Source organism: Cheilinus undulatus, linkage group 15 (assembly GCF_018320785.1).
Source record: "Cheilinus undulatus linkage group 15, ASM1832078v1, whole genome shotgun sequence".
NCBI classification, from domain to species: Eukaryota; Metazoa; Chordata; class Actinopteri; order Labriformes; family Labridae; genus Cheilinus; species Cheilinus undulatus.
Window position 1 is genome coordinate 46,380,612 of NC_054879.1, and position 23,921 is coordinate 46,404,532.

Below are 23,921 nucleotides of genomic sequence, written 5' to 3' on the forward strand. Positions count from 1 at the left end.
ATCTAAATATTTACATTTATGTGTAGGAGCGTGGTGCATGAGTTGCTCTGTAGCTCTGTTTGTGTGTTGGTATAAGCAGAGATGATGGGGGTCTGTTTAAATGCAGCGGCAGGCTCGTGTGTTAATGCAATCACCTGTCGAGTTGTATTCAGCCGTCGCCTTAGCAACACGACATTCCTCTGCTCTCCTAAATTCACGCAGAGTTTTCAGAGAATGTGCACGTGTGCGAGCGAGTGTGTGCCATGTTATGAGAATTAAAGCGCACTGAAAAGAATCAAATAAAGAAGACGGGGACAAGTCATATGAAAATGCATGCTATAATCTAATACGGGTGTGTAAGTGAGCTTGTATTCACAGCTGTGTCTATACTATAACTCAATAACCGCCCCATCCCCCACTCGCCGAGCCTGGAGGCTCACGGGGAGACGAGAGATTTCAAACTTGACAACACATGTATGTATAAATCAGACTCAGTAATTACACCCGCTTTCTCTCTCAGATTGAAAAACAACATTCATACAAAAGGCAGTCTGTTTTTGTGATTCCAGGTTCAGCTGAACAGGATGGAGTCATGATGCTGCAGAGATATGGCTCTACAAAGAGACATTAAAATAGTCTGAATCACTTAGAATAACCACAGAACCCACAGGGATAACATAAATCCATCCTCCATGGTTTGTTTGGAAGCGTATTGCTTTGAGGCATGTAAAATGTTAAAGTTTGACCCCTGAGACCTCTAGGTGTAGTGGGATTTTTTTTGTAGATTTAATATAAATTGATTGCATTTCCCCTGGAACCACACAGATAATTGAATTAATGAGAGGACACATTTATTTCCCCCCACTGAACTCGCAAAACAGTTTCAGTTAACAGAAGGAGCTTTCAGAGAGGCGGCTTGATTCTCCAGAGAGAGAGAGAGAGAGAGGGACAACTGCTTGGCCTGCCTGTCCTCTGTGTAAGGACCGAGTCATTACCATCGACATCCATGCCAGGCTTGTGACTGAGCTGCTCACACTGAGGAGACCTTGTCTGAGGCAGGCTTCATAAGGTCATTCTTTATCAGGGCCAATCTACCCCCCCTCCCTCCAAACGCACACATCTCTCCCCTTCAGCCCTACTCTCTATCTACACTTATTCCATGATCTTTTCTGCCCTTTGAACCCTTTGTAGGAGTCATCTCTGACATCATGAAGGCAACAGAGAAGCAGCTTCTCCTGAATCAGGGAAAACACAGTCGCTAATCCCTGCGGCTATCTCCCCAAATTTGCCGAGGTTTTGTTCTGTAACTCGTGTATGAGTCAAGATGTGTTTCCACCAAGCGGCCTGGTTCAATTCAGTTTGGTACTATAGGGCAGGGGTTCCCAACCTGGGTCCTGGGACCCCTTGGAGGGGTGCCAAAGATCTTGGTATGTTGCCAAAATTAGATGTGCATATATTTCTTTTAAATCATGATTAGAAACATGGGCTGCACAGCGGCGCAGGAGGAAGGTTCCTGGTTCTTCTGTGCAGAGTTTGGTTGTTCTCCCCGTGCATGAGTGGGGTTCTCAACGGTCCATCTTTTGTTCATCTTTCTGTCGGGGTACCAAGCGTACCTATCAGACCCCAAAGGGTGGACTTGGACCAGTCCAGTGATTGGTTGAAAGAATCTTTAGCAGACAAACACGTAGATGTTTCATAGATGATGAAAAGCCCAAATGGGACCAAGGGAGGAGCTGTGTAGGAGAAATTGGCTCTGATTTCTGAGTTTGGCCAAACTAACTTTAAAAACAGCAAAAATTTACTCTACCAAACCATGCCAAACTGTACTGGACCAAACTGTATTTCCAAGTGGAAACACAGCACAGGTGTTGTAGATTACCTCTCCAGCGTAGTGCTTGATCCCAAACTGGTGGTCATTCACTCTGGGCTTCACATAGTACTGATTAGTCTGAGGAGAAAGAGAGTAGAGATGTTTAATGTTTATGTCTCTATAAAATCAAATTAAAGAGAATTCATCTTAAATAATATTTAGGATGGAGGTCAGAGAGTATCAGAAAGTCAGTAAATCATCAAGAGCAGCAGATAATGAAACAGCTAGAATATAATAAGTCACACATACAAGATCAGTTTCAGTCTGATAATTCAACCAAAAGATAAGAATTCAAATAAAAAAAGAAAGAGTAGAGATGAAAAAAGAGAAATTTCCTTCAGATCAGCTTCCCAAACATTTCCAAGGAAAGATTTCAGGGTGGGCGCAGGGCCGTGTCTGCTCTGACCTTGTCAAAATCAGATGAACATTTATTTTTTGAAAAGCAAAATAAGTGTTTAAGGACCATTTTACCTGTGTCATCCATTAAAAGTTTTGGAAAGTCTTGTCTTTTTTAAACTGTATTCAATCATAGCCTCTTTTTGGTAAGGATACTTACTCATTATTACAAATCTGTATATATCTCAATTTTCATATTCGTGATCTTTGCTCAGATGTCTTCTGCTTATGACCTTTAACCTCAGATTTGCTCTGGCAGTGAACGTGGACACCTCAGGGAGAGGTCAGACACTTCTTAGGTCTCAGTTGCACCTTCCCTCTGCTCTCTTTTCTCCTGCACACAATGCCGATCAGGCTTTAGGTACGGCCGATCACGTTTCAGCATTGTTGTGTTTGCGTGTGAGCGCTATAGGGGGCGTGTGCAAGGGACAGCGTTTCTTTATGTTTCTATTTCTTTATGTTTCTATATGTTTTCGTGCATTTGTGTGGACTCACTGCGTGTCGGCTGTGCAGTTTCTCCAGAAGGGTGTAGTCTGTGCCTTTGGGGAAGCGACTCTCCTCGTTGATAAGAGCCAACATGCCCAGTTTCTAAAAGAAGAGAGGAGAGAGGGTGAAACACGCCGTAGTCATGATGGAACTAGTTATAATCCCATTGTACAACATCTGGCAGCGTTTACTAGGAAATAGCAAACTAATTCCTTCAATTGTCTTTTTATCTGTTAAGCGGAGGGTCACTGAGAAGGCATGATTTTTGGCACAGATAAACTAATGCATCAGGAATTTAAGTCAAATCTTTATCATATGTTGAGAAAACATGGTTGTAGTGTCGTCTTATGCTTCCTTTTTAAACTTTCCAGCTTCAGGGTTTTGATTTTGTGGTAGAATAACACAATTGTTTAAATGCTTGACTTCAACCGCATGTCTAACCGCTGCCTGGTGTACATTACTGAGCACACAACATGTAAAATGAGACGATATAATGATAGAGTAGGATAGGGAGGTCAGAGAGAGCTCTGGGTCAGCGTACTCCAGCTAGCGGTTAGCGGTCCGTCCTGGTGGTGACTCTGCTCTCTCAGGGTCTGACCGACTGTCTGTTACCTTTTCTATGAGATCCAGACACTCAGCATTATCCATCCAGTCTATGGCCTCCCATTGGATCCCCTCCCTAACGAAGACAGACAAGCAGGGTGTAAATATAAAAACATAAACAGCTAGGAGGAGACAATGGCTGCATTGTCCAGCCTGAGCATGTGATGAAATGAGCCATGTCCAAGCTGCTGGCTCATTATACAAGAAAACAACTGTCTGTGGGAGAATTGGAGCCAAATCCAAACCTCTGGCAGTCTGCCTGAGTCGCCCTGAGGAGACAAACTCCCACCCAGCTCTATCTGCATGTGGGACAGTTTCAAGGAAATTCAAGATTAACCTTTATTGTCCCACAAAGTCAGAAATTTGTTGTCTTCACTTACGCCCCAGTGAAAAACAAAGACTGATTTTTTACTTTGATCTCAAAGTTTTAAGGAAGAAAAACAAAATCAGAATTTTGACTTTAACCTCAGAATTAAAAAAAAAAAATCAGAAAGTTTTACTTTAATCTCAGAACTAAGAAAAAAAAATCAGAATTTGAACTTTAATCTCAAAACAAAGGAAAAATCTGAATTTTGACTTTGACCTCAGAATTTTAAAAAAAATCTGAATTTTGACTTTAATCTCAGAAATTAACAAAAATCTTACTTTTGACTTAAATCTCAAAGTTCTACGAAAAAAAATCTGAATTTGGACTCTAACCTTGGATCTAAGAAAAAAAAATTGAATTTTGACTTTAATGTCAAAACTAAGAAAAAAATCAGAATTTTAAATTTAATCTCAGAAATTAAAAAAATCTGACTTTTGACTTTGACCTCAAAGTTCTACAAAAAAAAATCTGAATTTGGACTCTAACCTCAGATCTAAGAAAAAAAAATTGAATTTTGACTTTAATGTCAGAACTAAGGGAAAAAAATTGACATTAATCTCAGAATTAAGAAAAAAAATCTGAATTTTGACTTTGATCTCAGAAGTAAGAAAAATAAAATCTGAAATTTGCCAAACCTTTATTGGTTGTAAATACCAGCCTTTTTCGGCTTTAAATATGTGCCATATTTAATTGAATTATTTTATTTTTTATTTATTTATTTAACATTTATTTGACATGGACACACAGTAACATTGAAACTGTGATTTATTCATACACAGGCCCCAGATGCACTGCTTTAAGTGTTTATAGCAAAGTGCTAATATTCAACACCTGCCCATGGGAGGCTTTTAAAGATTAGAATTATAGGCTTGACCAACAGAACAATGTCAGATGACGGACTTCTGAATTCTTTAAGCTATCATTTTTTTTTAATCCCTAAAATCTAAAGTGTATTTGAAGGACTGAAGTTATAAGTCTGAGCCACATTTGAATCAGGGACATACTAGATCAGGGCCAATACTGATGTTTAAAATAACAATTTGGCTGATATCGATGGAATAGGGATGTTTTTTTTTAATAAACTGTTGTAGTTCGGTGTAGTTTTTACACTAACCAGTCGACCTCTGTGTGTAAAAAGACGTTTCAGGGCTCTTACTGAGGGGATCAGGTCAGCAGTGGGTAAATCGGCTGCACTGACTGCTCTCGTTCTATTAAATGATTGTTAAAAGGGACAGTCTTATCTATTTTAGGTTATGCTGAAGCCCCCTTCTTCCATCCCTGCCAAGGCCGAGGCAGTGTCCTGTGCTTGAGTGTGGTACAGCACACTCATTCTAGCCTAACAAACTTTAGGGGTCAAACATGCTTGAGCATAGTATGGATCACCTCGTGTAAATGTGCCGTACCAAGTTTCAGATTTTCCTACCTGTTGTACTCCAGCTGCTCCAGAGAGAAGATGTGTTTGTTGAAATACTCCTGGAGTTTCTCGTTGGCGTAGTTGATATTGAACTGTTCAAAGCGGTTCACCTGTAAGACAGAAGAGCATGAATATAAAGCCACATACTAAAACATACAGTATAAAAACACTCTGCTTTGATAGCTATTTTTCCCCAATAAAAGCTAAATAAAAAGTCTCACAACCCTCCTATTTAAAGTTTTAAAATCACATGTACCCCGTGTTTTTAAATGGAGGATGCAGGATTGTTAAGCAAACAGATAAGTTTCCTCACAAATATCTGATTTCTAGACAAAGTTTTCCCAGTTGCTTTGTAAATTTCAGTCGAAATGTTTGAGTGTACTTTCAGTTTTCATATCACACTTGTGAAAATGACATAGCTGACAACATGTTTAATATTACAATGTCCAACATCATTAAACTGAGAATAAAGGGAAGCATGTAGAAATGTTTTAGAACAGTTCCTCAACTTCAGACTGATGAAAAGACATCAGAACAAGAAAGTACCAAGTTCTCTGACATAATAAACAAATCAATTTCCAAAAAGTTGGGACACTGTGTAAATATTCGCTCATTTTGAATTTGGTGGCAGCAGCACATCTCAAAAAAAGTAGGGACAGGGCCATGTTTACTATTGTGTAGCATCCCCTCTTCTTTTAACAGTAGTCTGTAAATGTCTGGGGACCAGTTGATGGAGTTTAGGGAGAGGAATGTTGTCCCATTCTTGTCTTATGTAGGATTCTAGCTGCTCAGTTTATTGTTTTCTGATTCTCCAAATATTTTCCATCTATGAAAGGTCTGGACTGCAGGCAGACCAGTTCAGGACCTGGACTCTCCTCCTGTGAAGCCATGCTGTTGTGGCCCTCCCTGACAGAGACGCTGCTCTAAAAGCTCTCTCTACTTTTCAGCATTGATAGTTCCTTTCCAGATGTTAGAGCTGCCCGTGTCATAGGCACTAATGCAACCCCATACCATCAGAGATGCAGGCTTTAGACCTGAGCCAGGAGAACGAGCTGGATGCTCCCTCTCCTCTTTAGTCCACAGGACACGGCGTCTGTGGTTCCCAGAAAAATAATTTTAAATTTTGATTTATCTGACCACAGAACAGTTTTCCATTTTGGCTCCGTCCATTTTAAAAGAGCTTTGGCCCAGTTGGCAGCATTTTTAGATCGTGTTCCTGTACAGCCTCTTCTTTGTTAATCCAGCTTTAACTTGCACACACTGTGTTGGCAGACGGTGATTTCTGTCAGTGTTCCTGAGTAAATGCAGTGATTTCCAGTCCAGAATCATTCCTGATTTTTTTGAGATCACAAGCATCCAATACTGACCTTTGACCTTGTCCATTATGCAGAGACTTCTCAACACCCTTTGAATCTTTTGATATTTTGTACGTTGCATTGTGTGATATTTAAAGCCTTCACAATTTGACATTGAGGAACACTTTTCTGAAATTGCTCCACCATTCTAAGAATGATGAATCTCTGCCCATTTATATTCCTGAAAGACTATACCTCTCTAAAATGCTCCCTTTATACCCAGCCATGTTATTCAGATGTTGACAATTAACCTAATTAGTAGCAAAATGCCCCTCCAGCTGTCTTTCATAAGTATTATTTACTTTTCAAGCTTTTTGTTACCCCGTCCCTACTTTTTTGAGATGTGTTTCTGTCATCAAAGTCAGGATTTGCAAATCACCAAGTTCTGTTTTTGGAAATGACCTGTAAAATATCTCCATGATGGTATAAATCACATTTATGTTTTCGGGGAAGTTTCCAAACATTAAACCTGAACTCTCACTTCAAAGTTCTCAAAGCCGAAGATGTCCAGGATGCCGATGGACTTAAAGTTGTCTTTGCCTTTGATCTTCTGGTTGATCCTCATTATGATCCAGGAGAAACACTGAGAATAAAGCGCCATGGCAACCGAGTCCCTCGAGTCCACAGCCTGCAAACATGTCACAAAGAGACGGGGTTACCATGGTGACCGGGATAGACATACATAATAAGGAAAAGGAAACTATGCAGACTATGTACATAACATCTGGTGTCACTATATACATTTCATGTGTTAATCAGACGGCAGTTAGAGCCGTGACACTGAGCAGAACGTCTAAAAACAAACTGTGGTTTGGAGACAAAGGTGTGTTGTGTCAGCGCCTGTCTGCTGCGGGCTGCAGGTAACACGATGTCTGTTTGCACAACAGAGAGTGTTGTTAATCGTCCTCATAAGAGAGACAAGCTGCAGGTAGAATAAGATGTACTTCATAAATGCAGAAGAACATCAAATGTCAAACTATCGCTTCAGCTAATCTTTAAACACAGTATGTTTAAAGATAATTTTCTTACCTCTATATTAGAATTTGCCTTTTATTTTATAGGACAGCTTTGGAGGGAAAGGAAACATGGGGAAACAGGAGAGGGGAGAAATGCACCAGGACTGGGAGTCAATCCTGCAGCCAGTACTAGAGATGCTCCAACGCCATTTTTCCTTCCCAGTACTGATAACAGAGTATTTTCACAACTGACTGTCCTGTGGAAAATTACAGTGTTAATTCTGGCAGCTATTTTTAATTTTAATCTTAGTTTTAGTCTTTAAATGAAATGCATTTTAGTTTTAGCCACATTTTAGTCATCTCTATCCTTTTTAGTTTTAGTCTAGTTTTAGTCCATAAAAAGTCCTCACATTTTAGTCTTTACTTTTAGTCTAAGCATTTATTCTCTTGCCTAAATCTGGTACCAAATCTTGGTGGTGTGTTCTCTGCACTCTGCCAAACCTGGGGTTCCTGCTTTCTACAGCTGAGAGGCAGATGCATTGTTTTTGATAGATTCACCCAAAGTGGAGAAATATCATGGATTTTGAATGTCAGATGAAAACTAAATTACATTTTAGTCTAGTTTTAGTCATCTTGACATAAACTAAACTTCGTTTTTGTCAGTTTTAGTCATCACAGATCTGTTTTTGTTAGTCTTAGTCTAGTTTTTGTCATGGAAAAAAAGGCTGGCGATGAACATTTTTAGTCAGAGTTTTAGTCGATGAAATTAACACTGGAAAATTGGCAGTGCTTTAAGAAAGTCATGGTTCTGGCCCCATTCTGGAGTCTGGGAACCCAGCCGGGTGAACCCAGCCTTCACCATCTCTTCCACAAGTTCTACATATACCTTGCTCTTCCTTGTACTACTCTCCAGCTTTACCTGGAATTCTGTCGATGCCCAGATCGCAACCAAAAAAGTTCTCCATTTTCCACTCATCCTCACCACCTAGAGAATATGACACACCCACTGATGATGTCACCGTTCCCGAGGAAACTTTTTTTTTTTTTGGTTCCAAATGAGAACCAACTTTTCTGGTTCTGATCCTTTCTTGTTTCCAGTCTGAACATGCCGGCCGGTTCACAATTGTCTGCAGAGTCTCTCCCATCTCAGCTGCTTAAGCTTGGAACTCCTTCAGAGAAGTCATAGGTGTCTTGGTGGCCTCTCTCACTAGTCTCCTTCTTGCACGCCCACTCAGTTTGTGAGGACGGTCTGATCTAGGCAGATTTACACATGTGACATATTCCTTCATTTCTTCATGATGGATTTAACTGAAATCTGGCGATGTTCAGAGACTTGGAAATGTTTCTGTCCAATTCCCTGACTCATTAACCTGACACACCAGATGAATTTGTTTTACATATCCATCTGGAAAACCTCCCACAGACAGCATTTGTGAAAGGGCAGAGCCTTTAAAAAAAAACTCGGAGTGTGACTGGATGAAAGTTCTGTCTGTCACATCTTTACAGACCAATCAGAGCAATAAAACACATGACGTAGCCGCTACTGAGGTGCACCAGAGCTGCATAACGCAAACCATGGCGACTGTAGACATGTCAGTACACGACATGTGGTTTTTTAAAAGAAAACAACTCACTGCTGTTCTTTGTCCTTCTTTTAACAAAGAAATGTTGTCGAGTTCTGATAAAACAGGCGCTTTAGCAGCATCCACCCTAAGCTCTTCCACCATAACGGCACCGGCCTCTTGTTGCTGCTTGCTTACGTCAGGACTGTGCCGAGCCCGAAAGTACTGCCCCTCATCGCTGATTGGTCGAATTGCAAACACGAATTTTCTTTCCTACGTTCCTGAATTTTTATCAAATTATTTTAACTCTTTACTATTTCTAATTCTTATGACTTAACAAGGATATTCTAAATCATCAAGGTTAAGTTTACATTGTTGTACTGGAGGAAACCTCAGACTGATGGGCCAGTTCTAATAAAAATATCAAATGCTCTGGTGGGCCGGGTATAACTGTGTAGAATTTGTGATAAAGGCCATGCACAGTTAAAAAAAAAAAAGATCAATCCATTTCCAGTCACTGTTTGACTCAGATGTGATTTTTTCCAGCTGCTGTAAATCTGGCCTCTCAGCTGACAGAACATGTGAACCAGAATAAAAGCCTAAGCTCGAGCCAGCTGCACTTCCTCCATGAGCATTGTGCTCAAACTGAAAACAAAACACAAGTGTGTCGCTGTGTACTGTATTTGGGGGCAACAATGCTCCTGGGCTTTTGAGAAATCAATCACAGCCCCGTCAGCTCTTTGCAGCGAGCGAGTGTGAACAGAGAGCTGGTGGCTCCAGGATCTCCGTCACAGGGGTGAGAAGAATGGCTGTTTGTCCAGGGGAGCGGGGTGGGCTCGGGGAAGAGGGGAGGGGGGTTTAGTACTGGCAGCGGTGGGGTGGGTGACCCCTGGCCGCTGTGAGAAGAAGCCATTCTTAGTGACTCCAGGACTGGAATAATGAACTCTATTAAGAGACAAGCTCCTTCAAAAGCCAGAGAGAACAAGCAGCAGCCGAGCCTTTGTCTGCTGATGAAAAGATTTCTTGTGACGTCCGTGTCTGTGTGATAAAAGTAAAGGTTTGTTCTGCATATTCTCGGATATTTATGCATGTGAGTGGGTGAAAAGGCTCAATCTCAGCCAGAAAGAATCACGTCAGATTGCTCTTTCGACGCATGGTGCAAAGGACAACACATGCTGATGGAGACTCCAGAAACATCCACACTAATTACAGATACAATTGAAGCTGAATTATCATGCCAGCGCCTCGGTGCCGGGCTGCACAGGCTGCGGAGGAGAAGACTCACTTCAGCCTTAGTCATTGGCCCTATTGTGCTTTTGACTCAGATCACTATCATGATGGCTTTATTGTGCCAGGAATCTGGCAGACAAAAAGCAGGAAATGGCTGGGAGTCACGCAAGGGATCTGGAGAGGCATGAGGGGGGTGAAAGATGGAGAGAGGCTGTGTCACTGGGACAGGGGAGGGAGAGGAGGGTGGACAGGGGGCAACAAACAGGGGGCACAATTCAGCGAAAAAGACAGAGGAGACTTCTCTGAAAATAACAGGGATTCCAGAGAAATATCTGTGAGTTTGTTGCTGGTTACTGCACAGAGGGCGGCGTGTAGCTGTTACCTGCTCCACAGTGAGCGGAGAGCAGATCTCCTCCCCTCTGAGGATCATGGAGCGCTGGGTCAACACCTCCGACAGCTGGAAGGAATCCAAGCCGAGCAGCTCACTGACATTACTGACAACTGAAACACACAAACGTATAGGATAAGTGTAACTAATGCATGCTGATGTCAAACAACAGATGTGACACACAAACTTTAACTGAGGAAACTCTACTCTCTGAGCTGTGCAGGAGTCTTTTCTGCAGCCACTATAGTTTGGTGGTTCTTTGGAAAAAGAGGTCAGACGCAGCGAACAAAGGAGCCTGGAGCTCGTGTTACAGCCTGTTCAGAGCTCTGTCTGCTGCTGCTGTGTCAATCAAACCAGAGATATGGGTTGCAGCGCTGCACAGTGAACCAGTATTAGTGCTCAGCTGAGTGCCTTAGAAAATACAGGTTCTCTAAAGTTTAATCTAGCAGAAACAACAGGCTGTTATGACTGTGACTAGCTATGCTTTGACCACAATGTTCCCCTAAAACACAGGTGTCAAACTCAAGGCCCGGGGGCCAAATACGGCCCGTGGAACAGTTAAATCTGGCCCACATTGATGTCATATTTCTGTTCTAACTGTCCCATCAGTCTGAGGTCTGCAGATTAAATCAAAATCATACTTTATTAATCCCTGAAGGGAAATTCACAGTTTACACTATTGTTATACATGCTACACAAACATAGGCTGAATTACATGCAAATAAACATGCAAACAGGATCATGCACTAATGGAGAGATGTGAGTGATGACCTTCAGTGCCTTGCTCAAGGGCACTTCGGCAGTGCTCAGGAAGTGACCTGGTACCTCTTCAGCTACCAGACCAAAGTCCGGATATGGTCTGACCCGGACTTGAACTGGCGACTCTCCGATATCCAGCCCAAGCCCTTCCAGACCGAGCTACTGCCACAGATTTCCTCAAGTATAAAAATGTGAACTTATCCTTGATGATTTAAGATTTCCTTGTTAAGTCACAAAATCTGAAAAAGTTAGGGGTAAAAATATTTAGATAAGAAGTCAGGAATGTGGGAAAAGAAATTAATTTGTTTTAATTTCACATTTTCAATTTAGCATCTCACAGTTAGGACTCAAATTTAGGATTTTGACTTTTTACTTCATACTTTGAGCATTTCAACTCATATTTTTGACTTTTCATATAATATTTTGAGCTTTAAGATTCATAATTCTAATTTTTAAGTGATCTTTTGACCTTTTTAACCAATTATTTTGTATTTTACTTCATATTTTCAGCTCCAGACTTTGACTTCATAATCCCATAGTTCGACCTTTTAGACTCACAATTTAAAAATTTGAATCATATTTTGACTTTTAATTTCATGATTACAAATTTCATTTCATATTTTGACCTTTTAAACTCATGATTTTGACTTTCTTTATAATATATTTGAGTTAAAAATATAATTTTTCAATTTTAATTTCATGTTTTGACTTTTATGAACTAATAAATTTACTTTTCTCAGATTGTGAGCCTTTAAACTTATCTTTTTAACTTTTTAAATATCAAACCATTTCTCATCAATGCTAAAACTTTTTTCATATTTTATTACTGGTGAAATGAGGCTGAGAGTTTAGGTTAAAAAGGTGACCCTGTCAGGCCCTCAGGTGAGTCCTGAATTTAGAATTTGGCCACTGCTGTGATTGAGTTTGACACCCCTGCCCTAAAAGGATTTAAGCTGAGACACAGATGGATACCAAACACTGATCACGAAATGATGATGATCTTCTTGACTTTTACTTTTAATAACCTTTTCTCTGAGTTGCTTGGAGTGTTCTTTTGTCTTCATGGTGTAATGGTAGCCAGGAATACTAATTAGCTAGTGATTGGAGCTTGCAGACACAGGTGTCTTTATACTACAGTCACTCAGACATATTCTCTAACCTCAGATGATCCTGATCCCACTAATTGTGAGACTACAAGCACCTAATGGCTGGACCTCATGTTAGATTCGGTCAGTCACTTCAAAGGGGGTGGGCTGCATGGGTTAGCGCTGGTTCACTTCCCCATCAGGGTCTTTCTGTGCAGAGTTTGCATGTTCTCCCCGTGCATGAGTGGGTTCTCCAGCTTCCTCCCACCACCAAAAACATGCTCGTTAGGTTAACTGGTGCCTCTAAATTGCCTGTAGGTGTGAGTGTGAGCATGTCTGGTTGTCTGTCTCTATATGTCAGCCCTGGTTTTGACCACGCACATGAGCGCGCCTTAAACCACTAGCCCATCCGCGCCCTAGGGGATGAATACTTTTTATAGGTACTGTATAATATAATAATAATAGAATAAATTATAATAGAAAAATAATAACTTCTAATAATAGAAAAAAGCTCTTGAAAATATTGCTTCTTAAGAGCTGATTAATTTTAAGTTTATAGTTCTTTTAAACATTTAAAGATACAACCATCCACTGTAAATATAAAACATGTGAATTCTGCTCTCAGGCTGCTCTGAATCAAAACAATAACCAAAGATAACAAATAAAGATGTGATGCTCCACTCTGCCCACCTCCACTGCTTCCTTTTTGTTTTTTAGTTAAGGACTTTATTCAACTAAAACTGCACTCTAAAGGTGTTTTTACGACACACCAAACTGTTGTTTTCTCTTTTTTTATAAATGAAGGAAGTTATGCAGTCAAAAGGGACCTGGTTTGTGCTGCAAGCAATCCCAGTTTGCTGAAAGAGTAGCACTTTTAACAACTTTTCTCCGTTGTTATGTGAAATTCATCTATGGAACAAAAACCCTGGTTTATTCTTTATAAAACAGACCCTATGTAGGTTCGTTTTAATGAGCAGAGTCCTCTTTTAAAGCATGAAGGAAGCGGAGGAGGTTGGCTAAGCCAGTGGTTCTCAAATGGTGTGGCGCAAGTCACGGTGTGCTTTGGGAATTTTTACACGCATGCCTGATTAATATAACAATGCAACAATCAAAAACCCTTTTACATGTGATTGCACAGGTATTTCTGGATTCTATCAATGATGAAGATAACCTCATTTAAAACTCACAATATCATAACGTATCAAAATATTAAAACTTAGACAACATCGAGAAAACCTTTTTTCTGTAGTATTTTGTGCATTTTTCACTGTGCCTTTATGTTGTCTGCACATACTTTTGGAGAATTTGGTGTAAAAATGACTTTTAATGAGTACAAAAAAGTTTGGACAGGCTACAGCAGATTGCTTGAATCAACAACTGTGAAATGAGGCAGGTATGGGTAAAGTTTAGGCAGCAAAAATGTACATTTTAGCTTACATTTCTGCAATTTAGTTGCTCCCAAATGAGAGGCATTTGTGCATTATGGATTTAAACAACCATGCATCATACTACAACTCAGGATTTTGCACGGATATAAAGATGGTGTGCCTTGAGCAAAAAACATGTTTGAAAACCACTGGGCTAAGCTAAGCTAAGCTAAGCTAAGCAACCTGACTCAGCTCAGCTTGAAAAGTGGCAGTACAGTGTTATGGCAGTCAGGGGTGGGAGGATGAAGTCATGTGTGACACGGTGAGCTTTGGTTATAGTACATGCAGCCAACGGCAGAGAATAACCCTAAAGATGGGGAACCTTCCTCATCAGAGTTACTCTAACACTCTGGAGTAAATCCAGGACACATATTTCTTAATTCCTTCCTCTACCTCCTTTAGAAGTGATCTGAGCTCCGCCTGCAGTCATGAACTCGATATTTCCCATCTGGAGGACAGCTGAGAGCAACTTGAAGACATCTCTAATCTCCTCCTCAGTGAACTCCATCACTTTCAGAGCCTCCTGCAGCACAAACACACACCGAGTTAGAGTTAGACATGTTGATGGAAGGGTTAAAAACACACACACCAGCATGTGACAGCAGCAGCAATTATGTTTTGTCTTGGGGCCATAAAACTTTCAGGAACATCGTTCAAAATGTCAACATGACACACTGATAAAACCTTCTTCCCCCGAAGGGTTAAAGCTTCCTAGAAGTCACTTTTCTCACTGGTTAAACAGTAATATGTCTGTAATGAAAGGGCGCCCTCTGGAGGTGAAACAACCTCCCTACAATAAAATTATCATCCTCACCATCACACTGTCAAAGAGCTGCTTGTCATCCAGACTGCTGTCCTGAACGCAGCCTGACTGACTCAGGTAGTGATATGACTCAGGACCCTCTGACAGAAGGTACATGTCTGCAACAAACAACAAAAATCACACTTATTATACCTCATGATTCCAGGCCTGACAGGGTGAAAAGTTCCTCTTATTTAACCCCATACATTCCCGATATACTAGACAGATAAGATATAGCGAACACAGCCAGAGACATAAAGAGATAAACACTGAATATGAACCCGGTGAAACGGTGTAAAAACCAACCTTGGTGATCTTTGTCTGCCCCGGCTAACAGCGCGTAGAAGATGTGGTAGTTTCTCTCTCCAGGATTCTGTCGAACCACACGGTTCTTGGAAGGAAGAGGCAGTTAGAAAACCAAAATTTAAATACATTTTGATGTAATCAAACCATAAACTTACTTAAACAAACTCACCTTTTCTAACAAATCTGATGATTTAGAGTTAAGGAGAAACACTGAAACCCTACAGCAGTCTAACACAGAGTCATGTGATTTCTCTATAATAAACAGAAATAATATACGGTGGACCACTGATGGATACAGTCGATGATGCAGCCTCCCTGGATGTTTCCGTTCTGGGAAAAGTGAAGCTGGATAAACTTTCCAAAACGACTGGAGTTGTTGTTGTACACAGTTTTAGCATTTCCAAAGGCTTCCATGATGGGGCTGCAGACAGAGGGACAGAAAATAAAAATAAAAATAAAACCTCTGCTATGGATTACTTCCAGGCTATTCAACTGGAGGCCCTGAGGCCAGCTCAGGCCCCTGAGGTCTTTTTAGTGGCCCATCAAGTAATTAGTAATACTTAAAAATGACCCACATATTTTAAACAACCTGCATTTACAATATTTGAACAATGATTTGTCACCTGAATTAATATGATTTATTTTCCACCTCATAGGTGTTGCAAGTTATCCCTATTTATACAAATTCCTGCCTAAAACATGCGCTGCTCTCCTCTGCTGTCTCAGTGCACAGATTTCAACACCTGTGTCCTGTTTTCTTGCTTAACATATAAGCCACGCAAAATTTCTCTTTCTGCTCAAAACAAAGACAAAAAGCAGATGCAGAGAACAGATTGTTCAACTATGAATAGATAAAGAAGTATGCTTTTATGGCAGTGCAAGAGCTTTGCTCACTATGCAACTATGCCTTGCCTGGTACTTGCTTTTGATTATTGTTGGTGCAAAAATCCTGCACTCACCCAGGCTGTCTTAGTGTTTATGGCGCTAAAATTCTCAGTTACCTTCAGTGACCGAAATTCCTTTTCCTTTTACAAAAAATCCCCTGGTTTGGTCACTAGACTTAGTGCTTTTGTCTCTTCAGCTGCTTAAGCAGCCTTATGCAGTTGTTAGCGTGTTCATCTTTGCTAATTAAACACTGTGGCCTTTGAGCACCATCAGGACCAATGCAGGAAAATCCTAACTTTAATAGTCAACTCTACATTAACTATAATTCTGTCCAATTTTCCCCATGCACAGCAGAAGTTAGCAAAGCAAATCACCTTTTAATGGTTTATGGTTCAACTTTGGCAGAGAACACACTACCATGATCTGGTACCAGATTTAAGTAAGAGAATAAATTCTTGGACTAAAAGTTAAGACTAAAGTGTGAGGACTTTTTATGGACTAAAACAAGACTAAAACTAGATCAAAATTGCAACTTCAGACGAAATTGTGTGGGGACACAGAGAGCTGAATTGTGGAAGAACTGCAGAAAACAGCCAAAAGCACAAAAATAGCTGAAAATAGCATAAAATGGCATAAAAGTAGCTGAAAATGGCATTCAATAGCTGAAAGTAGCCTACAAAAGCTGAAAATAGCCTACAAAAGCTGAAAGTAGCCTAGAAGTGGCTGAAAATAGCATGAAAATAGGTGATTTTGGCCTAAAAGTATCTTAAAATGGCATTCAATAGCTGAAGGTAGCCCAAAAAAGCTGAAAAAAGCCTAAAAAAGCTGAAAGTAGCCTAACAGTAGCTGAAAATAGCATAAAAATAGCTGAATATAGCATGAAAATAGCTGATTTTGGCTTAAAAGTAGCTGAAAATGGCTTTCAATAGCTGAAAGTAGCCTAAAAAACTGAAAAAAGCCTAAAAAAGCTGAAAATAGCCTAAAAATAGCTGAAAATAGCTGAAATAGCATGAAAATAGCAGATTTTGGCCTAAAAGTAGCTGAAAATTGCATTCAATAGCTCAAAAATCATAGAAATTGCTGAAAATAGCATGAAAATAGCTATTTTTTTTAAATTATAAAAGTTAGACATGAGAAAAGTCCTAGCAGTCGAATGATGGAGAAACTGAATTTTTTAAAGTTTAAACAGTGTCGATACGACAAAGTGTGAAGGAGGAGATAGCCGGCGCGAAAGAAGAAGAACAAACAAAATGGCTGACGCGAATATCAATAGTGTGGATGCTCAGCATTCCCGCTAACTAAAAAGGATAGAAATGACTAAAATGTGACTAAAACTACAATGCATTTCAGTTAAAGACTAAAATCAAAAACAGCTGCCATGTGGAAGTGAAAACTGTACCTGCTCTGGACCAGGGCCTGCTCCACCCTGGTGGTTTTCTCAGACAGAGGAGTAGCTGCTGAGTTTTGACTCATCACAGACAGAAACTTCAGCAGCAGCTTGGTGCTCTCCGTCTTCCCTGCTCCACTTTCTCCACTGGAGATAAAGGCAGAGAAAACCCAAGCCTGTTTAACTCTTATGTGTATGCATGTGGATTAGTTAGCACATCTGTATGATTGACAGGTTAATTCTGCATCTTCTTAATAAGATGTGAATCTCCCCTCACCTGATCAGGACACACTGGCTGTCGTGTCTCTTCCACAAGCAGCGGTAGCACTCATTGGCCACGGCGAAGATATGAGGCGGCAGCTCCCCCATCTGGTGCTTGCTGTAAAGGTCGACTGCAGTGCCGTCATAGAGGCCTGCTATCTGTTTGTAGGGATTAACAGCTGCCAGGATCGAACCAATGTTGGTCTGAGAAAGCAGGGAAATATGAGAGAAAGAAGAGGAAAAATAAGAGAGAACACAAAATTATTTTACCCTTAATTTCACATCTAAAGGACCCCTGACTTCTCTGACACTACCTGACGCCAGTGCCACTCTTAAACTCCTGCATACGGCCTACTTCGCTCTGAAGCTGGGAATATTTTAGGATCCTCAGCTCCTGCCCCAGAAATGCGCTTTGGGAAGAAGTGCCTCCTGAAAGTGTGTTTATGGGTCATGATTCCACAATGATAGCGTTCTCTGATGCCATGTGGACACCCTGTGGGCTCAGATTAGGAGACCGAGGATTTGACCGTGTGTCTGTGTACACAGATTATTTTAATAAAGCCCGGTGTGTGTCTCAGAAAAACTTAATCCTATGAGTGAGACGGGGTCAGACAAACATATTTGAATCTTGCCTTCTTAGAGTAAATTCCAGCTGTGAGTACTCTTAAGGGTATTAGAGGAGGTATTTGTTCAGTATTTATGTCCTACAATGCCCTCTGATGCGAGTATTTATTTTTGATATATTCATTTGAAATTATGTGCACTTTAAAATCTCTCTCCTGTTGCACAGCATATCCTACTTTCCAGAAAAACAAACACCAGATTCCTGATGCATCATGGGGCTTCCTAGTGAATGTGCTCACAGATTAAGATCATGCGGTGTCTGCTTACATAGATGTTGTCTTTCTGATAGCGCATGAAGAGGTTGTGCATGATGGCGGCTTCATGCAGCTCTGCCAGCGTGGACATGTCCTCCACGCCATGGATGCTGCTGGGGTGCATCGGGTACACCATCTCCCTGCTAAGCTCCGCCCTCTGTAGGTAGGTCACCTGGGACAAAACACACACAAATTGCCAAAAGTTAGATTATGATTCAGATAAACTTTATCTGCATGTCAATGCACATCAACACTAAGAAAATTATTACACCTACATGTAAAGTTATTTGCTGTTAAATGATAAAAGTTACTCAAGTCTGTCAGAAGTTAAAAGGAGATTTTTTGCTTTTAAACTAAACTAAAAGGCAATGCACCGTTCTGGGTTTATGACTACCTTAGGTCAGTGGTTCTCAACCTTTTCAGACCCCCAAAATAAAGGAGCCAGAGACCGGGGACCCCCACTGTACCTGAAGGTGGTTGAACACAGCCATGAACATTCAAGAATAGTCATGTGGAGACAAGGCCGTCCATGAGGGGGGATAAATGGGAGGGCTTTCTGGGGCCCAGTCAAACTGGGAGACATGGAGGTCAGGAAAATCATGGTCCATTGTGAAGTTAGCTAGATATCCATATCAATATTTTATATTCATCCTGAATAACAACCACTCTTAACAGGCAACAGATCTTTTTTTAAGTCAGTAGTGCCGTAGTATATATTCATCATAGAAATGTAAATCCCTTTTCTTAAAAACAGAATTAAAATAGTAACAACATGTCCAAAAAAAAGTGGTCGGAAAGGTTGTTTAATTATTAACTATTTAATTATTATTATTATTATTATTAAAAATGGGTTTAGAGTGGCAAAAATATGTTAAAATTGTTGGTAAAAAGGCATGAAAGTAGGTTAACATGGAGCAAAGTGACAAAAATGGGTTGAAATTGTGCAAAATTGATTAAAAGTGGCAAATAAAAGTAACAAAACAGGGTGAGAAAAAAATCATTCAAAGGTATTCTCCATTTTTTAAAGCATCTGGTGACCCCCCTCTTAGTGTTTTGCGACCCCCATTGGGGTCCCGACCCCAAGGTTGAGAACCACTGCCTTAGGTGGTGAAATAATAATTAACTGTACACTATTATCAGATACTGCTAAAATAACCTATATAACATATACAGTGCCTGTAGAAAGTATGGATGTTTTACCCGTTTATTGATTTTATAAATCAATCATGTTGATATGATTTAGCTTTACTGACAGTTTTACTCCAAGCTCTGTCCGGTTGCACAGGGATCAAGCATGCACAGCCCTTTTCAAGTCCAGCCACAAATTCTCTACTGGATTGAGGTCTGGGTTTTGACTCAGCCACTCCAGAACATTCCCCTTGTTGTCTTTAAACCAGTAAGATTTTCCTGTATACCAGGGGTCATCAAGTACATCTGCACAAGGGCCAAATTCAGTCTCAACAGAGTCTCTGGGGGCCAGACTTCCAAATAAAGACAAATTAAATCAATATTTTGTTCTGATTAACATTATTTTATCAGTATATGTATTCTCTGTCAAATCCCAGGACATTTTGAGGCATTACCAGTGAGATCTATCCGGATCTATAATGCCGAGACAGGCAAAATCCTAGACAACAGGCCCTCAACAATTATGATTAAGCACCAATATGAACTCATCTTTCACCCCTTTCACTACTTCTCTGCTTCATTCTGCCACTTTATGCCACTTTTAACCCATTTTTGCAATCCTTTAACTCCTTTAAATCACTTTACTTGCCTGTTTTATCCCCCTCTTTATCCTTTTTTGCCACTTTCCATTATTTTTTTCATCATTTTCGTCACTTTAACCCATTTCTTATATACTTTTTACCCCTTTTTTCCTTTTATTCTAACGGTGTGCCACATTTTAACCTCTTTTCACCACTTTTTTGTCCCTCTGTGCCACTCCACAACCCATTTAGACGCTTACTGCCCAATCTCTAACCACTTTATCAGGCCATTTTTGCCAGTTTTAACACATCTTTTAAAAATATTTACTAACAATGGCTGACAAGTAAATTTCTGTTCAAACAGAACAAATGTTGTCATTCTAAAACTGAGTATTAATTTCTTTTTAACAGCTGCAGACATTCAAGGCCAAAAGATACTCTTAAAACCAAAACATTTTCTTTTCCTGCTTTTCTGAATTTAATGATCTTCTGGGGGCCGGACAGGAAGCTTTGGGGTTGCTTGGAGTTTTCTTTTGTCTCCATGGTGTAATGGTAGCCAGGAATAATGATTGACCTTCCAGATACAGGTGTCCTTGTACTGTTTTTTTAAAAAGCCAGGTCACAATGACCATGATTGATTTATAAAATCAATAAAAGGGTAAAAAGGGTTAACTCTTTTTATAGGCACCAATATTTCAGAAGCGATTACTTCATGCAGAGTTTTAGTCTCCTATCAAAGCTAATAAATGCAGGAAGCAGCCAGAGGCTTATAATACACTTAGCACAGATAAAAACAGCTTTATACAGAAGGAGGGCAGGCAGTAAAAGGCAAGTTTACACAGATTTCAACTGCTGTCATAGCACCAGCCTTGCAGAATGAGACCAAAGCAAATGCACGCATGTATAAAAGGCTGATCAGTGATGGCATGGTAGAAGACGGGTGTGTTATTTGAACCGAATCCAAAGGAAGGTAGAAAAAGGAGGAGGTGAAATGGGAAAGCAGTCTAGAGATCCACAGAGGGTCTGGCAGACTTTCTGGCTATCAGAAGTCTAATGGATTTGAGACGAAAGAGCAGACAGACTACAACTGTGTTGGCTGCTTGATGGGAATCTGCAGAGATCAATAGCTACAGCCAAGGTTTGTGGTGTCTGCGTGCATTACTGCAGCTTTACTGGAGTATTCATATGTGTCCCAGCTGGGAGATAAAACAGATTTTTTAAGTCCTGCTGAGTCAGGACAAAAGATGCTGCAGCCTGAGCGTGAATGAAGGGCTGAAAGTTGAATCTTTAAATGGTTAATGAGCAGGAAAATAATGGCTAGATTTTTATTAAACATTGGATTGCAAAAACATCTATCTGCTGCAGAATATAAAACAGTTCAAAAGGACGTTGGGATTAAAACAGAAAGTTTATGGCTGTAAAAATGGTATAAAAATGAGTTGAGACCGACTGTTAACCCTCATGGTGGCAGAAGTATGGTAAGATTTCTCCCAGCTGACCTCGTAACCCTTAGGCATCCCTTTAAACGCCAACACACATACAGTATATCCCTAGGGGACATTTTCTGCACCTACTTTAAATGCCAAAATTCATGATTTATAATTTTTTTCAAAACAGTTTTTGGGTGTTTTCTGTTTTCACTTCCAGCTCTGATCATGACATCGCAAATATTTGGTCAGTTTCATGATTTTATGTGTTTTTAACCCTTTAAATGTCAGTTTATTCAATTTTCAATCTAGCAGAATGAGATATTTTACATATTAAAAATGCTAAGGGGAGTTTTTTTTTAATTATTATCAAAGATGGTCATAAGTCATCAATTACCACCAACACGGAGTTTGGTGCATTTTCTTTTTTGTGCAGTGTCCAGAAATTAGTGGAAATAAAGCAAAAAACTGACCCCTAGGAAACATTTTGACCCCTACTTTATATGGTTATATTCATAATTACCTCCGCCAAGGAGGTTATGTGATCGGCAGGGTTTGTTTGTTAGTTAGTTAGTTTGTTAGCAACATAACTCAAAAAGTTGTGGATGGATTTTAATGAAATTTTCAGGAAAAGTCAGAAATGGCATAAGGAAGAACTGATTAGATTTTGGGACTGATCCAGATCATCGTCTGGATCCAGGAATTTTTTAAAGGATTCTTTACTATTGGGAGATAGGGCTAATGGTGGAGGTCTGCGCTGTTACCACTTTACACCAGGAGATGGCGGACATAAGTAACTTTAATCCCAGCAGCATTTTTGGGTGTGTTTCTATTCAAAGTTTTGGAGTTTATAGAGTTTGAAAGACACACGCCCGGTCGAAGAGACGAGTCGGAGCATAACAGAGAGAAAGACAGCGAATTGTAGCGAGAATACTCACAATGCTGGGAGGAATAGAGGAATATTCACCTCTGCCATGACTTTCAGTCGTCTGGTGAGACCATGGGTGAGACTGTCAGTGCATCTGTTGGCACCGGCAGGCAATGCTTCTGCTATGACAGTCCACCCGTAGCGAAGCCAGTGCTTTACCTCACCGTGTTTCTGCCCCACTGGGAGGGAGTAATCGGCAAATTAGATTTTGGGAGTGATCCAGATCACTGTTTAGATCCAGGAATTTATTAAAGGATTCTTCACTATTGGGAGATAGGGCTAATGGTGGAGGTCTGCTCTTCGAGTGCTTTTCTAGTTTGTTTTTGTTTTTTTAATTGATTGATTGATTGATTTTTTTGTAATCACCTCCAGTTCTAATCATGACATCGTTTGAAATACCTGATACTCTAAACTTCTGACTTCCTGTTTGGAGATTTCTGATCAATGGGTATTGATGCAGTTTGGTAGCACCGGCCCTGAACATAGACCTGCAGTATATCCCATACGAAGCACGTTAGAGCGGTGCTTCAGAGATGCAATTTCTCATTTTTAACATGCAAAACCCAAGTTTATATTCGTACCAACACCCACAGGAATTTTTATTTTATTTCTTCATGCTTTTTTTCACAGAGCAAAAAAAAAAATCCCACTGTAAGAGTGTCTTTTAAGTGCCCTACAGAAACACGTTTGGCCCAAAAAGAGCAATGGCGCCATCTAGTGGTTAGTAGTAAAAAAATGCAAGTCTAAGGTCCCCCTTCAAAATTGCATCACAGATAATGGCGGTAACAGTGATACATGGTATTGCAAATTTGCAATCAATATAAGCATTTATAATGGGTTTAAATGGGACAGTTTTGTCCCCAAGGGATACGTGAGTATTTTTCCTATGCACAACACCAAACAGGTCGATTTAATGACTTGGCTTGAAAAAATAAAAATGAGCAAAAATACACATCTTTGTGCAGTTTCATGCCAATTGCATCAACAGAACACAAACTAGTTCAAGAAATCCAAAACAGAATGTAAAGAATGCGCCTAGGTATGCCTGAAAAGCTGATATGATGCTGAAAAAGGGTTTGACGTTTCATACAAATCCTTAGAATCAGAGACTCTTTGACAGCTGTGTAACATGGAAACTCCTCATTTGTCCTGATGCGTAAAGATCTGTGACTGCAAACCTTTATTTTGGAGGGCTCATTTTTCCTCAGATAAACCCATAAAGCTCTGAAAGAGATAACATTGTTCAGAGGAAGACTGAATTTCTGAATCATTGCATTGATGTGTAATACATCGGTTCTTCTTAATGCACTGTAGACACCAAACAGCACTATAATGAAGTGGTGAAAAGCGTCTCAGTATGTAAAAGATGAACTGACTCTGGTCTTGCAGCTATCAGAGAAAGAGTGTTTGCTCAGCCAGAATGATATCCATAATAACACTGCAGTCATTACTGGGTTAGTG

At 40.2% G+C, this 23,921-nt stretch overlaps 1 protein-coding gene across 1 annotated transcript in view; it reads right to left on the reverse strand.

Moving 5' to 3' along the window:
- Positions 1 to 23,921, reverse strand: part of myo10l3 (myosin X, like 3) — a 111,269-nt gene that overhangs the window by 48,574 nt on the left and 38,774 nt on the right. The window contains exons 3-16 of the mRNA XM_041807540.1: positions 18,410 to 18,568; positions 17,535 to 17,722; positions 17,270 to 17,404; positions 15,282 to 15,406; positions 15,155 to 15,168; positions 14,986 to 15,070; positions 14,692 to 14,798; positions 14,271 to 14,400; positions 10,601 to 10,719; positions 6,952 to 7,098; positions 5,125 to 5,225; positions 3,344 to 3,410; positions 2,741 to 2,833; positions 1,859 to 1,927 (exon numbers count right to left, since the gene is read on the reverse strand). Of these exons, the coding sequence (XP_041663474.1) occupies positions 1,859 to 1,927; positions 2,741 to 2,833; positions 3,344 to 3,410; positions 5,125 to 5,225; positions 6,952 to 7,098; positions 10,601 to 10,719; positions 14,271 to 14,400; positions 14,692 to 14,798; positions 14,986 to 15,070; positions 15,155 to 15,168; positions 15,282 to 15,406; positions 17,270 to 17,404; positions 17,535 to 17,722; positions 18,410 to 18,568 (1,539 nt within the window). The remainder of the gene's footprint in view (positions 1 to 1,858; positions 1,928 to 2,740; positions 2,834 to 3,343; positions 3,411 to 5,124; positions 5,226 to 6,951; positions 7,099 to 10,600; positions 10,720 to 14,270; positions 14,401 to 14,691; positions 14,799 to 14,985; positions 15,071 to 15,154; positions 15,169 to 15,281; positions 15,407 to 17,269; positions 17,405 to 17,534; positions 17,723 to 18,409; positions 18,569 to 23,921) is intronic.